This window comes from Lissotriton vulgaris, chromosome 9 (assembly GCF_964263255.1).
Source record: "Lissotriton vulgaris chromosome 9, aLisVul1.2, whole genome shotgun sequence".
Lineage (NCBI taxonomy): Eukaryota > Metazoa > Chordata > Amphibia > Caudata > Salamandridae > Lissotriton > Lissotriton vulgaris.
Genome location: NC_141697.1, coordinates 1,040,717,491 through 1,040,732,826, shown reverse-complemented (window position 1 = coordinate 1,040,732,826; position 15,336 = coordinate 1,040,717,491). Strand labels below are relative to the sequence as shown.

General features: G+C 50.4%; 1 protein-coding gene across 2 annotated transcripts in view; it reads left to right on the top strand.

The window, feature by feature from the left end:
- Positions 1-15,336, top strand: part of ATG7 (autophagy related 7) — a 1,270,091-nt gene that overhangs the window by 261,048 nt on the left and 993,707 nt on the right. For both annotated transcript variants that reach the window (XM_086938958.1, XM_086938957.1), the window contains exon 11: positions 3,363-3,484. In XM_086938958.1, coding sequence (XP_086795084.1) covers positions 3,363-3,484 — 122 coding nt within the window. The remainder of the gene's footprint in view (positions 1-3,362; positions 3,485-15,336) is intronic.

Here is a 15,336-nt window from a genome sequence, read left to right as displayed (position 1 = left end):
CAATCCCTGGAAAGTAAATGGGTCTCCTGCAGGAGGCAGATATCCGCCTGCGACCCCTCCAACAGGGAAAGGATCGCCCTACGTTTCACGGGGTTATTCAGACCCTTAACATTAAGGGTCACAACTTTCAGGGGTGGCATCGCCTCCGGGGAAACAACGCGCTATGCCGCAGGCGGGGGATCAGCGGAGGGGGCGCGCGGGGTAGGGGTGCAGGGAAGGCCAAAAGCGGCATCGTACACGTTCGGACAATTTCGGACGGGACCCCCCCCACAACAAACCAACAGTGAAACCCCCCCAAAACCCCCTTATGGCAACCAGCCAAAACAAAAAGCAGAAAACAACACCCCATAGTCTCAGTCCAGCCCAAATGGGCGAGTCTGCAGAAAACAGTCAAGTGGACGTCCAGCCACACACCACCCCCCTCGCCCCCCCAGCCCCCAGCCCAGCATCGTCAAAGCTAAGAGCCTCTCCCCCCGGAGAAAAATTAGGCCGTTAAGGCCACACCAGTAGATTCAGGCAAGTTCCTGGCCGCAGTCCTCAGGGCCTCCGCCATTTCAGATCTGATGGTGGGCGAGTCTGGACGACTCGCCGGTGCTGACGATGGGCGCCTTCTCGACCTCCGTCGGCCCCGCCGCTCGGGGCGCCTCCATGCGGGTGTAGCCCCTTCCTCCTCCGTAGCAGTAAGACCCAGCACTCCGCAGACATCCTGTAAGGAGCGCAGCTGATGCAGCACCCCATTCCATCGAAAGATAAGACGGAAGGGGTGACCCCAGGAATAGGCTGTCTCGTGCTCTCGCAGAAAGTCCGTAGCGATGCGGAAGGACCTGCGCTTCTGTAGTGTGATGGCGGACAGGTCCTGATAGAGCGCCACAGGTCTATCTCGGAAGGTCAGTGGCTGCTTCCTGCGGGCCTCCGTCATGATGCGCTCCTTTAGGGGGAAATCCGGCAAGAATGCCAGGATATCAGGCGGGGGTGCCGATGACTGGCGTTGGCGGCCCACCCTATGTGCCCTGTCAATGCGGATTGGGAAGTCCGCTCCTTCCCCCAAGATGTCGCGGAACAGGTCCTGCAGGTAAGCCACCAGGTCCGCACCTTCATCCGCGGATGAAACACCCCGCACCCGGATGTTGTTCCGCCTGGACCTGTTCTCGAGGTCCTCCGAGTGGGCCTGGAGCTCAACACATTGCTCCCGGAGGCGGAGGACATCCTGCTGGAGGTGGGTTATCTCCTCATCGCGGCGTTGAGCCGCCGTCTCCACAGCATCGACCCGCTCGCCCATGCCCTCGACCTCCCTGCGCACCTCCCGGACCTCTCCAGCCACTTCGGTCTTAAGAGTTTGAAAGTCCTCTTTGAGGGAGCTGAATAGGTCCTCCATGAAGGACCGCGTGACCGGCGGCTCGCCCACAGTTGCGTCCGTTGATGCCCGAGAGGCCCCCGGGGACGGCTGCGTCCTGTCGCGTAGTTGCTGGGACCTGCCGAGCATTTCCGGCAAAGTGCGGTCTCCTCGCGCTGCGCCTCGTCTTCCAGTCATCTTGGGGCTCGGCAAAGCCCAGGGTCAGTTGCTGTAGGCGAGCTCCGCCGCTCGTGGGCACCAGATGTGAGGCCTTCGCCGAAGACAAGGGTAGTGCGTCACAGGCGACAAAATGGCGGTCTGGGCCTGGGCAAGACGGCCCCTGGGCCAGTAGGACAGGCAGCAACGTCCGAAGTGTAGGCCTCCTGCTTCGTGCTCCCAGGGAGGGCAGCAGATGAGTTGGTGCCAGAACCAGCCGAGGCTCCCGTGCGAGAAGGACGCGGGCAGGGATCACTGGGCTCAGCCACACAAAGACAAGATGGCGGGAGGGTGGGACCCAAGAAGGCAGCCCGGGCCAGCAAGTCCATGGGCGAGTCTCAAATGGTAACGGGTCCGGAGAGCATGAAACCAATGCCCTCCTCCACCACCAGTTGATTTGTCCGGCTCGGGCACTGCTCGAACTCCGCCATCCAGCGCCTCCAGGCGCGGAGTTCGCAAGTCGTCACCCTTCGAGGCCCTGGGTAGGGGGGGGAACCGCCGGTGCAGGGCTAAGGTCCGTCGTCCAGCAATGGTGCCCGCCGCCAGGGCACCGGCCAGGGAGCCACCTCACTCCGCGGAGTCCGTCTAGTCCGCTCCCTCGGGATCACAGGCTTTCCGCTGTTCAGCACTCGGGCCAGCCGAGGCGCGCGGACAGCGCCGCACTACACTCCGCCTCCAAGCTCTTCTCCTCGGGGCGACCCGGGCTCCACTCCTCGGAGCGATCTCAGAATGAACTTCTCGGGAATTTCCCCCGGGGCCACAGAAGCCAAAGTGGCACCAAAATGTGCCCCACGAACTCCGGCACAGTCCTCTCACCCGTGATGCAGCCGCGGGGGGAGAGAAGCGCAGAAATCGGGGCTCAAGCGGAGCTGGGCCGGAGGAGCTATGGGAGGAAGCGTCCGCTCACCCCGCCATCTTGGCCACGCCCCCTATTGTGTGTTTTAAATATTTTCTTAAGAACTTTTTTTTTAACAACTCTTTGTGCTGAATAGCTTGTTGATTTTTTTAAATTGTGTTGTGTCTCTCAGATTGAGCTTTCCTAAACTAGAAAGTTTGTTGTGGAGGGTTTTTCCAACATGCACAGGAATGAGGAGTTGAACTGGCCCAGGCGCCTGTTCTGTTTTGAACTGTAGAATAGCAGTTATTGGGGGAAGTGGCGAGGCCGCTGTCATGACCTGGCTATTCAGAGAGATGGGATAAGGTGCTCACGGAAGTGCTCACAGATGCTTTGTAACCGGGAAGGGTGAACATAATAAGGTACACCTGAGTAGGGTGAGTCAGTGAGATGCAATGTGTGCTACTTCAGCAGATCTTGTTGATGGGTCTCATGGGAAGACGTGGTCTGCCTTAAGGAGAGGTTCAGTAATGGCTGTAAGCGTGATATTTGCCAGTGGGGAGTATTGTCATTGAAGTATGGCCTTTTTCGTTTTCATGTAGGCTAGGGTGCACAGCACAGTAGTTAGAATGTAAATAGCGAAGCTGTTAGAATTATGGCTTTCTGGCATTATATCACTATAAATTATCTTGTTCAGAGTAATTTTGGTTCTTTTGAGATTCAAGTCTGACTTTACACCTTTGTCTGTGATGTCAAGCTGAATAAAATGTAATTTGTCCGATACAGAGATTGTTCATTTAAAAGGCAGTGAGGGATTATTCTAATGCTTAACTTTTCATTTCTAAGTGTTAATATGAAAGCACATCTCCATTTAGTGCATTTATTCTCTTGGAGCTGATTGCAGAGACTGCCTAAACCTTCACTTTCCAGTTGACCCTCTTCGAAATGTTCTAATTGCTTTGCTCTTTGCTTTGACAGGGGTAACCATCCACACTCGGTAGAAGTGCTCTGCTTCCGAGACAGGACCTTGCAAGGGGTGCGGGATATCAAGCACAGCATCATCTTCGAAGTTAAGCTTCCACACATAGCACCGGATTCAGGTAATTTGCTGGCAGCCAGGCTGTGGGTTTAATTTTCCTGAAATGGGTATTAATGACATTCAGCACAGATTTAAAAAATATCAGATGTCACCATCTTCACTGTTGTATTAACATTTGCTTCACAATGCACATTTAATAATTCAAGGCATCAGTGTTTCCTTCATAAGCATTATATCTGTCATTGAAGTACTAATTGAATATTTCTACTCCATGAAAATTGCAGCGGTGTTGAATGATGAGTGGTGACATGGTGATGATTTGCTGCCTGATTGTTCACTAACAGAAGGTTACATCTAAGAAGACCACTAGAGAAATGTAAATATTATGGAAGAGGATTCAAGGATTTATTGGTGTTGATGAGTGAGTGAAGCAATAATTACAAAGAGGATGTGGGAAGGATGAACCATTCAATTAGTGATATTCAGTGGTCTGTGCTGCAGAGCAGAAGTGTTGGTTAGTAACCACATTGTGGCAGATTACTGATAATATTTTCGTTTAGTACAGTTTTACACCGAAATTTCAGCGTTTATAGATTTCAGTACTGCTGGTCCAGTCTTTCACTTATATTTGCAAAACCTGACAAGCTCTGAAAGTGCGTTTCCAGCTGTCATTTGGTCATAATAGCTGGCGCAAATGATCATGCAAAAAGTGACTGGTACATTCCAGAAATAATTGAATAAAATTTCACCAGCAGCACTGCAGTCTATGTAATCAAGTCTATTTTTATGTAAAGACGTACTGGTTCTATGAAGGACAAAGATTTCTGATTGTACTTTTATAATCAGTGAATCAATCAATCCGGGATTTATAAAAAAACGGCAAATCACTTGTGAGGGTCTGCAGGCTCTGTAGTTGGTAACTGCGTCATGGTGAACTTGTTCATTCGAATTCAAACAGCCAGGTCTTGTGTTCTTTCCTGAATAGCCAGAGCGATGAGTAGCTCTTCAGGTCCATGGGAAGGTTTTTCAAGCTTTGGCTGCCAGGTGGGAGAAGGAGTGTCCTCCACTGTTGCTTTGGCGGATTCGGGGGCTGTCTGCAAGGAAGAGGGAGGTGGATTTTAGGTGTCTGGGCGGTTGGTGGAAGGTCATGTATTTGTTGATGTATGCTGCTCCTTTGTGTGGAAGGCTTTGTATGCGTGGGTCTGTATCATGAACTGGCATCTCGTCCAGATCCTGAGCCAGTGTAACTTCTTGAGGTGGGTTGTGAGGTGGGTTTATCTAGGGAGGTCGAGGATGAGTCTTACAGCTGACTTTTGTATTGTCGGTAGTCTCTTCAGGAGTCGTGCGGCGATTCCTATGTAAAGTGTATCCCCATAGTCCATCCTGCTGGTGACAAGGGCCTGCGTGGTGGTCAATCTGGTGTTGACTAGCAACCTCTTGAAGATCTTTGCAGAGCATGTGTAGGGCGTGGAAGCATGTGGATAAGACTGTTTTCCTGTTTCTTCATAGATAGCTTGCTGTCCAAAATGACCAGGAGGTTGCGGGCATGGTCTGTTGTGGCAGGGTATCAGTCGAGTTCAGCAGCCACCCACCATTTGTCATTCCATGGCGATGTGTTGTTCCTAAAGATGAGGACATCCGTCTTGTCCGTGTTGAGCTGGTGACAGTTGTCTTTCATCTAGTCAGTGGTGCTCATCATTCATCTGTGGAAGTTGGCTCTGGTGATAGAGGGGTCTTCTGACAGCAAGAGGATGAGCTGGGTGTTTTTGGCATAGGAGATGATGTTGAGTCCATGCGATCTGATGGTGTTGGCCAGGGGGGTCATGTATGTGTTGAAGAGTGCGGGGCTCCGGGATTATCCTTGTGGGTTGCCGCAGGTGATCTTGTAGGACACTTGTAGGACACCCCCGCGCCGCACGGCCACCAGCTGCTGCGTGTGCCCCCTTGCCTCGACTGCCTCGCTGCCTGCCTCGCTGCCGCTGACCACGCCCCCTCCTTCGAGCGGCGTGGTCCGTGAGCTCCTGCCGGTTTCTCTTGACTGTTTTTTTTCATTGTTTTGTCTTTTCCTTCCTTTGTGCCTGTATTTTTGATTCTGTGCCCGTAATTGTGGTTTTCCTTCCTGTTTGCCCGCTGTCTTGCCGCCCTCCGCTCTCCCTCCCCGCTTCCCGCCACCGCCGCTAACCCCGCCCCTTTTTTCCCTTCTGTACCCTCCCCGCTCCCGCCCCCCAGCTGCTCCGCCCACCCGCGCACTTGGCCTTATATGGCGACCGTGCGACGCAGGTGAGTGTGACCTACTTGTAGGACACCCCCGCGCCGCACGGCCACCAGCTGCTGCGTGTGCCCCCTTGCCTCGACTGCCTCGCTGCCTGCCTCGCTGCCGCTGACCACGCCCCCTCCTTCGAGCGGCGTGGTCCGTGAGCGCCTGCCGGTTTCTCTTGACTGTTTTTTTTTCATTGTTTTGTCTTTTCTTTCCTTTGTGCCTGTATTTTTTGATTCTGTGCCCGTAATTGTGGTTTTCCTTCCTGTTTGCCCGCTGTCTCGCCGCCCTCCGCTCTCCCTCCCCGCTTCCCGCCACCGCCGCTAACCCCGCCCCTTTTTTCCCTTCTGTACCCTCCCCGCTCCCGCCCCCCAGCTGCTCCGCCCACCCGCGCACTTCGCCTTATATGGCGACCGTGCGAATGCGCAGCGGTCACGCGCAGCGGGCGCGCCGATTGTGCGCCGAAGGCGCGCCAAAGGTAAGCCCGTCTACGCCCGTCCGCGCCTGGACCGCGCCCAGTGCCAGAACCCCTGGCCCACGAGGACCCCGACCTACCCGCCTGACGTACACAGCCGCCACCCTCACCGCACTCAACACCGGACGACTCCCGGGATGCTGCAGAGCCACCCCACGACGCGTCCACGGACCCTTCAGCTGCAACACCTGCAAGTTCACCTGCATCCGGACCTGCCCGGCACCAGCACCTGCCAAGCCGAACCCCAGCAGCAACCATCTCAAGTGCATCCTGCTCAACACCCGCTCCGTCCACAGACACGCCATCGAACTCTGGAACCTCCTAGACGCCACAGCCCCGGACGTTGGCTTCATCACGGAGACCTGGATGAACGCCTCCTCAGCGCCCGACATCGCCATCGCCATCCCAGAAGGCTACAAGATCACCCGGAGGGACCGCAACGCCAACCAGGTGGGAGGAGGCATCGCCATCATCCACAAGAACACCATCCGCATCACAACCAGCACCGACAACACCCCACCCTCCGCCGAACACCTGCATTTCCAGATGCACACCGACCCAAAGAACACCCTCAGAGGCACCCTGATCTACCGACCTCCGGGACCACGCACTCAATTCAGCGAGGACATCGCCGACTTCGTCAGCCCGCACGCCCTCCCCTCCGCGGACTACATCCTCCTGGGGGACTTCAACTTCCACCTGGAGAACAACAACGACTGCAACACCAGCACCCTACTCGACAACCTCGCCAACCTTGGACTCAAGCAGCTGGTGTCCACCTCGCCGGACACACACTCGACGCCATCTTCTCATCCAGCAAAGACATCACCTTCAGCCACGCCACAGAACTCCACTGGACGGACCACAGATGCATCCACTTCACCTTCAGAAGAACGACGATCCACCACCACCAGCAACAGGTTGCCCGAAGAAGCTGGAACAAGATCACAGCAGACCAGCTCGCCGCTTCCCTGAGCCAGCACCCTCCGGCCAGCTCAGCGAACCCCAGCCAGGCCGCCGACAACCTCTCGAAGTGGATCAGCAAATGCGCAGACGAACTCGCCCCTCTGAGAATCCCGCCCAGCAGACCCGGCAATAAGAGAGCCCCATGGTTCACCGACGAACTCAAGAGCTCCAAGAAGAACTGCCGAGCCCTCGAGAAAGCCTGGAGAAAGGAACCCACGCCGGACAACAGGACCACCCTCAAGCTCGCCACCCGGAAACACCACCAACTGATCCGCACCACCAAGAAAACGGCTTTCAAGAACCGACTGGACGACAACGCACACAACTGCAAGGAACTCTTCAACATCGTGAAAGAGCTCTCCAACCCCAACGCCGGAAACAACGACATCACCCCATCGCAAGACCTCTGCAACTCCCTCGCCTCCTACTTCCACAACAAGATCGCGGACATACACAACAGCTTCAGCACCCAACCAACGCACGCCACGACCGCAGCAACGCCCCCCACCACCACACTCCGCGCCTGGACCCCGGTCAACACCGAAGACACCATCCACATGATGAACTCCGTCCACTCCGGATCTCCGACCGACCCCTGCCCTCACCACGTCTTCAACAAAGCCGACGCTGTCATCGCACCCCACCTGCGGGACATCATCAACACCTCATTCGACACCGCCACCTTCCCCGAGAGCTGGAAGCACGCCGAACTCAGCGCTCTACTCAAGAAACCTACAGCAGACCCCACCGAACTCAAGAATTACCGCCCCATCTCTCTTCTCCCGTTTCCAGCCAAAGTCATCGAAAAGACCGTCAACAAACAGCTGGCCGCCTTCCTCGAGACGAATGGATCCCTCGACCCATCGCAGTCCGGATTCCGTGCCAACCACAGCACCGAGACCACCCTCATCGCCGCCACCGACGACATCCGAGCCCTGATGGACAACGGAGAAACAGCGGCCCTCATCCTCCTAGACCTCTCCGCGGCTTTCGACACGGTCTGCCACCGCACCCTAGTGCAGCGCCTCAGCAACGTCGGAATCCAGGAGAAGGCACTGGAATGGATCGTCTCCTTCCTCGACGGAAGAACACAAAGAGTCCGCCTACCACCGTACAAGTCAGAGGCCACCGAAGTCATCTGCGGCGTCCCTCAAGGATCCTCGCTGAGCCCTACTCTCTTCAACGTCTACATGAGCCCCCTCGTGGCCATCGCACGCCAACACAACCTCAACATAATCTCCTACGCCGACGACACCCAGCTGATCCTCTCCCTGACCAACGACCCCGCCGCCGCCAGAGCCAACCTGCACGAAGGGATTCAACCCGAGAACCTGCACGAAGGGATGAAAGAGGTAGCCGAGTGGATGACGACGAGGATGACGAGCCGCCTGAAACTGAACACAGATAAGACGGAGGTCCTCATCCTGGGCTCCTCGCCCTACGCCTGGGACGACTCCTGGTGGCCCCCCGCCCTGGGCACCGCACCCAAACCAACAGACCACGCACGCAACCTGGGTTTCATCCTGGACTCCTCCCTCTCCATGACCATGCAAGTCAACGCCGTCTCCCAGCGCTGTCCATAGTCGCGGGAACCCGGTACTTGAAGAGAGCGACCCGGAAGTTGCAATAACCGACCCGGAAGTGGTAACTTCGGGGACGAGTTACAGTCCCCGAAGCGCTGGGATTCAACCCGAGACCCGTCATGCCGGAAGAACCGTAGGACCAGAGGCAATTGCCCACAAAAACTGTTTTAAAATCTGAAGAACTATATTTTTGCACTTGAGATATTGTTAATCATATGGATACGACATTTGCCTACGTGACTTAGCCAATTTAGCCTTGAGAAAGCCCCGGCGCAAATCGCCAAGAGGGGGCGAAACACGTGTCGGCTGTCCTTGTTCTTTGAATGAAAATAAAAATAAAGGATCTGCACTACAAAACAAAAATGTCTCTGTCCACCATTTTATGACCTGGGAAGAATGGATATTAATCCTGGAAAACTAATGTAACTCCATGTGGAGAACACACTTACCCCTTTTCTAAACTGGGGTTGAATGTGTGCCTTGTGATGTGGGTAGGCTTGGTGACAAGTTGCTTGAGGCCCATGTAGCTCATGCGTTCCAGGAGTTTGGTTGTGTTAGTGCCACTGGGGTCATCGAGGTGGAAGTTAAGATCCCCTCATGAAGATGTAGTGCTCAGAGTCTATGGCGATCAGTGCGATTAGGTCGGGGATGACATTGCAGGAGCTGGGCTTGGTCCTGGTGGTCTGCAGGCGAGGGTGCCTCTGAAGGTGCTTTTTTCTGTATTTGTGAAGTTGGAAGTTGAGATGCTCAATTATCGGTGTTGAATTGTCTGTGGAGATTGTACAGTGGATAGTCTCCTTGTAGATGATGACAAATCCACATTGTGTTTGTTTGTTCGGTTCTGGTGTGTTAGCTTGTAGCTTTTGAAGGTGGTGATGGTGATGTTCAGCCAGGTCTCTGTGAGGAAGATGACCTACAGGGTGAGGAATGAGATTGAGTCCCAGATCTCCGTGGCGTGTTTGCCGAGCGGTTGTGCACTGGAGTTCTGTCGTGGCAGGCGTACTGGGCTCAGTCGTGTCTGCTGTGTCTCTGGCGTTACTGGTTGCTTCGGTGGTGAAGTGCCAGTGCTAGCAGGAGAATGGTCCTCAATGAATCAGAACACAAGCATCCCAAGACCAGTTTTGCCCTGACTGGGGCTCTTTAGATGGGGGTAGCTTGGTTCCAGTGGCACAGTGAGCACGAGACCACCATCTGGACATACCCTTGCCATTTAGGGCGGTACATCAAACACACAAAAGGTGATGGGATGAACTCTTGCAATTTGTCTTACCACTGGCAATTCCTTGGGGTAGCATAGCAACCCATCATTCTTTTGACCAACATGCCACCTCACCATTTACATAGCCATTTGTAAATCATTCTCAACCCAGCTCCAGTAGGAGCAGTCCAACCCGAACTGCCTGGCTAAGTCCTCCCTGAACCAGATCACAAGCAACCCAGAACTGGTTTCACCATTCCTGGGACTCTTTAGTCGAGTGTAGCTTGGTTCCAGTGGCACATTGATCACAGGAACCATGTCAGTTAGGGAAGTTCATCAGACACACAAAGGGTAATGGGAGGAATGCTTGCAATTCATCTAACCACTGGCAATTGCCCTGGGTTGCATTCCAATCCATCGTTCTTTTGACGACAATGCCACCTCAGTTTAGACCCATCCATATGCAAATCAGTCATGACCCAGCTCCAGTAGGAACTGTCCTGCCTGAACTGCCAGGTCAAGTGCTCCCTGAGCTGGAACCCAAGCAACCCAAGACCAATTTTGTCCTGACTTGGATTCTTAAGTTGGGTCAAGCTTGGTTCCAGTAGCACAGTGAGCATGGGACCCATGTCTGGGCATACCCTTGCCAGTTAGTGCAGCACATCAAACACTCAAAATGTGATGGAATGAATGCTTTTCAATTTCTCTAACCACTGGCAATCGTTTGGGGTAGCAATGCAACCCATCATACTTTTGCCCACCATGCCACCTCAGTTTGGACCCAACCATATGCAAATCAGTCCTATCCCTGCACCAATAGGAGCAATCCATCCCGAAATGCCTGATCACAGCCTCCCTGAACCGGAACCCAAGCACCCCAAGACTGGTTTCATCCTCACTGGGGATCTTCAGTCAGGTGTAGCTTGGTTTCAGAGGTACAGTGAGCATAGCTGCAAATATATGCACAATTTCAGTTGGCAAAGCAAAATGGTATCTCTCCTAACTGGACTTAATGGCATTCTCACAGTGCAAATCTTCTATGATCATGGTTTGTCAGAGGGAGTAACCAAAAAACCTATCTATAGTCTTTAATTCATAATAACAATCTGCCCTTAAATGCCTATTGACTTTAGCATATGCTTTTCAAAATCAATATGTCAATATGCTTTTTTTGTACCTTTTCACAGTAAACAATCAGGTATACAGCCTTTATCCTTGGCTAGTCACCATAACCAACTAAAGCTTATTGTACTGAGTGTAATCTTTCCACAAAGCAACCAGCCGGCATTAACGTCCTAAATGCACAAATGTATACAAAATTACTGTTAGCAAAGCAAATTGCTGTCTCTCCTGAGAGAGCCTAATAATAAATATTGTAGTTCATATACTTTATCCCCACAATATATTCGGGTAGATCACAAACACCAATAACCTAGCCTACAACAGTAATCTGAAATTCTATGTAACAAAGTACCTGCCTACAGGCTTTAAAACAGTGTAAAAATAATCTATCATTAATAGCCTATTGCCATTAACTCAGGTTTTTCACCATAAGTAGGTCAGGCCTTCTGGCTTTGTCATTATTTTTCATACTAAACAGGTGAAACCTATGAAATCTGGCATGCTTTCCAAATGAACTGATGACGTCTTTGGCCTATAACATTGGCTTTACACTTTACCCAACACCGGCCTATTTAAGCGCACATAAACTCATAACCATCATACTTACAGTTATAAAGTTACAAATATGTATAGAAGTACAGCTTATAAAACAATATACAACCTCTCTCAACAGGGCCCAACAAGACTCATCACAGTGAAACCCCGAGGGTTTCTGTGAGTGGGTGGCCAATGTCAAAACCCCAAATTACTATAATCCGTGAGATTCCATGCAACACAATACCTGTATATATGGTATAATATAGATCAATAACAATTTTAACATATGTTTTTCCATTAAATGTCCGGTCTAATGCCTTTATCATAACATTTCATAATGAGCAGATGAGGCCTATAGCCATGGTTATAGGCGTGCAACTGTAGTGGTCTTGCTGTATCGAGTATAAACTTAGCCACGAGCCAAAAAGTGCAATTCTTGCAGTCTTTTTAGTGGAAACACACAAATTTCGGCCCTATCAAATCGTATGCTCAGGGGGACCAATGTGCGAGTGGAGCATTGGTCCCTCTCTCTGAAGGACCATGAAAGCTCTTTTATGTTGGTCACATTAGGTCGGGTGATTGTGCTGCAGCCAGAGAAACTACTGTAAAGTTTCTAGTTCTCTAAGACACTTTAATAGCTTTACAGTGTCTTTTGAGTTCAAACTTAGGCAGCTGGATAAGAGAACAAAAGGATCACAGCTGTGTGGAGAGAAAGTATGTTTCTGAGGAAGATCACAATGTCTGCTCAAATTTAAACATGTACTCTCGTTCCCAACATGTGGGCGGAGTCAAAGCCCCTCTTTTGGGGATTCTCACATAGTTGTCTAACAGCTGCGCTCTCAAGCCAGACCATAAAAAGGCCAAACAGTGTAAAAAAAAATAACAAATCTTTTTCTCCTGCACAATACTGCATCACTAACAAGCATTCCAGAAGGATTCCAGAAGATCTTTTTCTTCACTGTATTCTGAGTGGGTTTTGAGAGCTGTTATGAACTGATTCCCTTGAAGACAACCTTTGCAAACCTCTATTCCTTTTCTCTCTCTTGGCCCATGTAAGATTGCAATTAAGAACATTGTTTTCTCCTATCAATCATAATACCTCCTTATTTTGTGATAGGTTTTTATGCTTCAATGTAAATACAGGTTTTCTCTTATAAAATGTCCAGATAACGCATGTTATAAATGTACAGTGCTATTTAAAATATGCGTTGTTATTTAGTACAGTTGTTCAAGGAAAATGTGTAAACAAATGTTAGCATTTAATAGCAAAACAAACTAAATTCTGCTTATACAAGTAGGGAATTAGTTTGAATAAAAGAGACTGTTCAATCTCAAATTGAAAAGATTTTCCGAGTATTTTTGAAAAATTGTTCAATAAGTATTGTCTTTACGGAACATACTTGATTCTAACAAATGGTGCATAACTAAGGGCTTCATTTAGATTGTGTGGAGTGGGAGCTCTGCTGTAAGTCAGCTGTGAACCAACCTTGCCAAAATTGTGGTACCAATTCTCTAGTTAGAGTTGGAGGAAGCACTACCTTTACACCTACAGAACTTCCACTGTCTCAGCTCATATTAACCTCTGAACTGACAGCTCGTCTGTAAAGGGGCCGCCAGGTCACAATGACGGTCAGCCAGCCTATTGAATGAAGGGTGACCGTTGTTCATTTTTCCTGCAAATATCATCCATACAAGACATGGTAGACGTGCAGATAAAATGAAGAATGGCATCCATGCATGGGCAGAAAACTCCCTGTGTGTGGGGCCATTTTCTTTTCTTTGGGAACGTTTTCTTAATCAAAATATTGTGCTATTAAATTGGCGGCCACTTCGTACACCTTCAATACCACCATTGCGACTCCCTCTACAGCACAGAACCCCCCCCCCCCCCCCCCCCAGGCAGATGGGCAATCAACTCCTATGTTTTTAATGTAACATAGTGTTTGAAAACCGTGCACTCAAAAGCTCCTATTTTGTGGACCCAATTGCCCATCTTAATTTGTTGAGGTTGCAAAAGCTATCGAGCATGTAATGGAATATTTTCTGGCTTGGTAAATCATTCCTCCTAATTCACTATTTTGGGTTGTTCTCTGAAGATTGCATGTTTTTCACCCATTATGCTACATGGACTTGCTCTTCCAGATTGTGGTATCTGTGGTTCGAAAAAGTATCCGCCAGAAGGAATGTTTCTGTAGGTAAATAGCTTGTTCTTTAGGATGATGCAAACAAAGAAATTGTAACTCGTACTGAAGAAACAACATATCAATTCGATTTAAACAGTTTACGTAACAAAATAATTCAAGTGTAGGGGGTCGTGCTGGGGGTAGTGTTTTAGGGTTTAGGGTAGTGCAGTGGTGTTTGTGTAGTGTAGGGGGTCATGCGGAGGGTAGTGTTTTAGGGTTTAGGGTAGTGCTGTGGTGTTTGTGTAGTGTAGGGGTCGTGCTGGGGGTACTGTTTTAGGGTTTAGGGTAGTGCTGTGGTGTTTGTGTAGTGTAGGGGGTCCTGTTTTAGGGTAGTGCAGCGGTGTTTGGGTAGTGTAGGGGGTCATGTATGGGGTAGTGTTTTAGGGTTTAGGCTAGTGCAGTGGTGTTTGGGTAATGTAGGGGGTTGTGCTGGGGGTAGGATTTTGGGTCGTGCTGGGGTAGTGTTTTAGGGTTTAGGGTAGTGAAGTGGTGTTTGTGTAGTGTAAGGTAGTGTTTTAGGGTTTAGGATAGTGTAGGGGGTTGTGCTGAGTAGTGTAAATGTAGTGAGAGGACTGTCACTTACCTTAGAAACGTTTACCACAACTATACCGTTACCTCCGTGCAGCGCATGCGCTGCGTCACTAGGGGATACCTAAAAAGCATTGCACCAAGATGGCTGCCAACACTTCCTGGATGGAAGAGTTGGCAGCGAATTAGAGCCAAGCACGTGCTTATGTAGTTAGGTCCCGCCCAGCTATATAAAGATATTTTTCCTTTAATATCTCAAAAAACTACTGAACGGATTTACACCATTTAAAAAAAGGTCTCTTTCTGAACCAAGGGCTACCTTTTTGCCAAATTTGGCGTAATTCCGTTCAGTAGTTCGGGCTGTAGCCATGTCTAAAGTTTCCTATGGAAAATAACATGGGGAAAACACCAGATACAAGTTGACCGGAGCGGGCTACTAGTTCTGAAAATTTCGCGAAGGTTCGTCAACCGCGAAGTTATTGTGAAAGTAAAAAAGCTTTTCCTCTGGAAACTAGGTCCTAACTATAGCTACCTACTGGCGACCACCAGTAGGAGAGAGATATATATATATATATATATCCATCCTACTGGCAGTCGCCAGTAAGTAGTTATAGTTAGGACCTAGCTACCATAGGAAATCTGCAACATTCTATTGGGAATAACTTTGGCGACGGTTGAGGAATTCGCGTGTAATTTTCCAAAATTTTGACCAGCTCCGCTCCGTCCCTGAAAGTTTGGGGGGGATTCGTGAAGTGGGGGCTGAGAAAAAAGGTGGGTCCCAAAACCTGTTTTCCCCATGCAATTTTCCATAGGACGTTCTGACACGGCTACAGCCCGAACTGCTAAACGGAATTACGCCAAACTTTGCAAAATTGTAGGGACTGGTACACAGATGTGCCTTTGCTATATTTGGTGAAATTTGCTCCAGTGGTTTTTTTGAAAATAAACTTCAAAAACACCCGGCGTGCTACGGGAGCGCGCAAGCGGAAAGCTGATTGGCTGTTGGATGTCTGTCAACATTCTAAACAGTCCGGAGAGTCCGCCATCTTGTGTCTCGGTAGAAT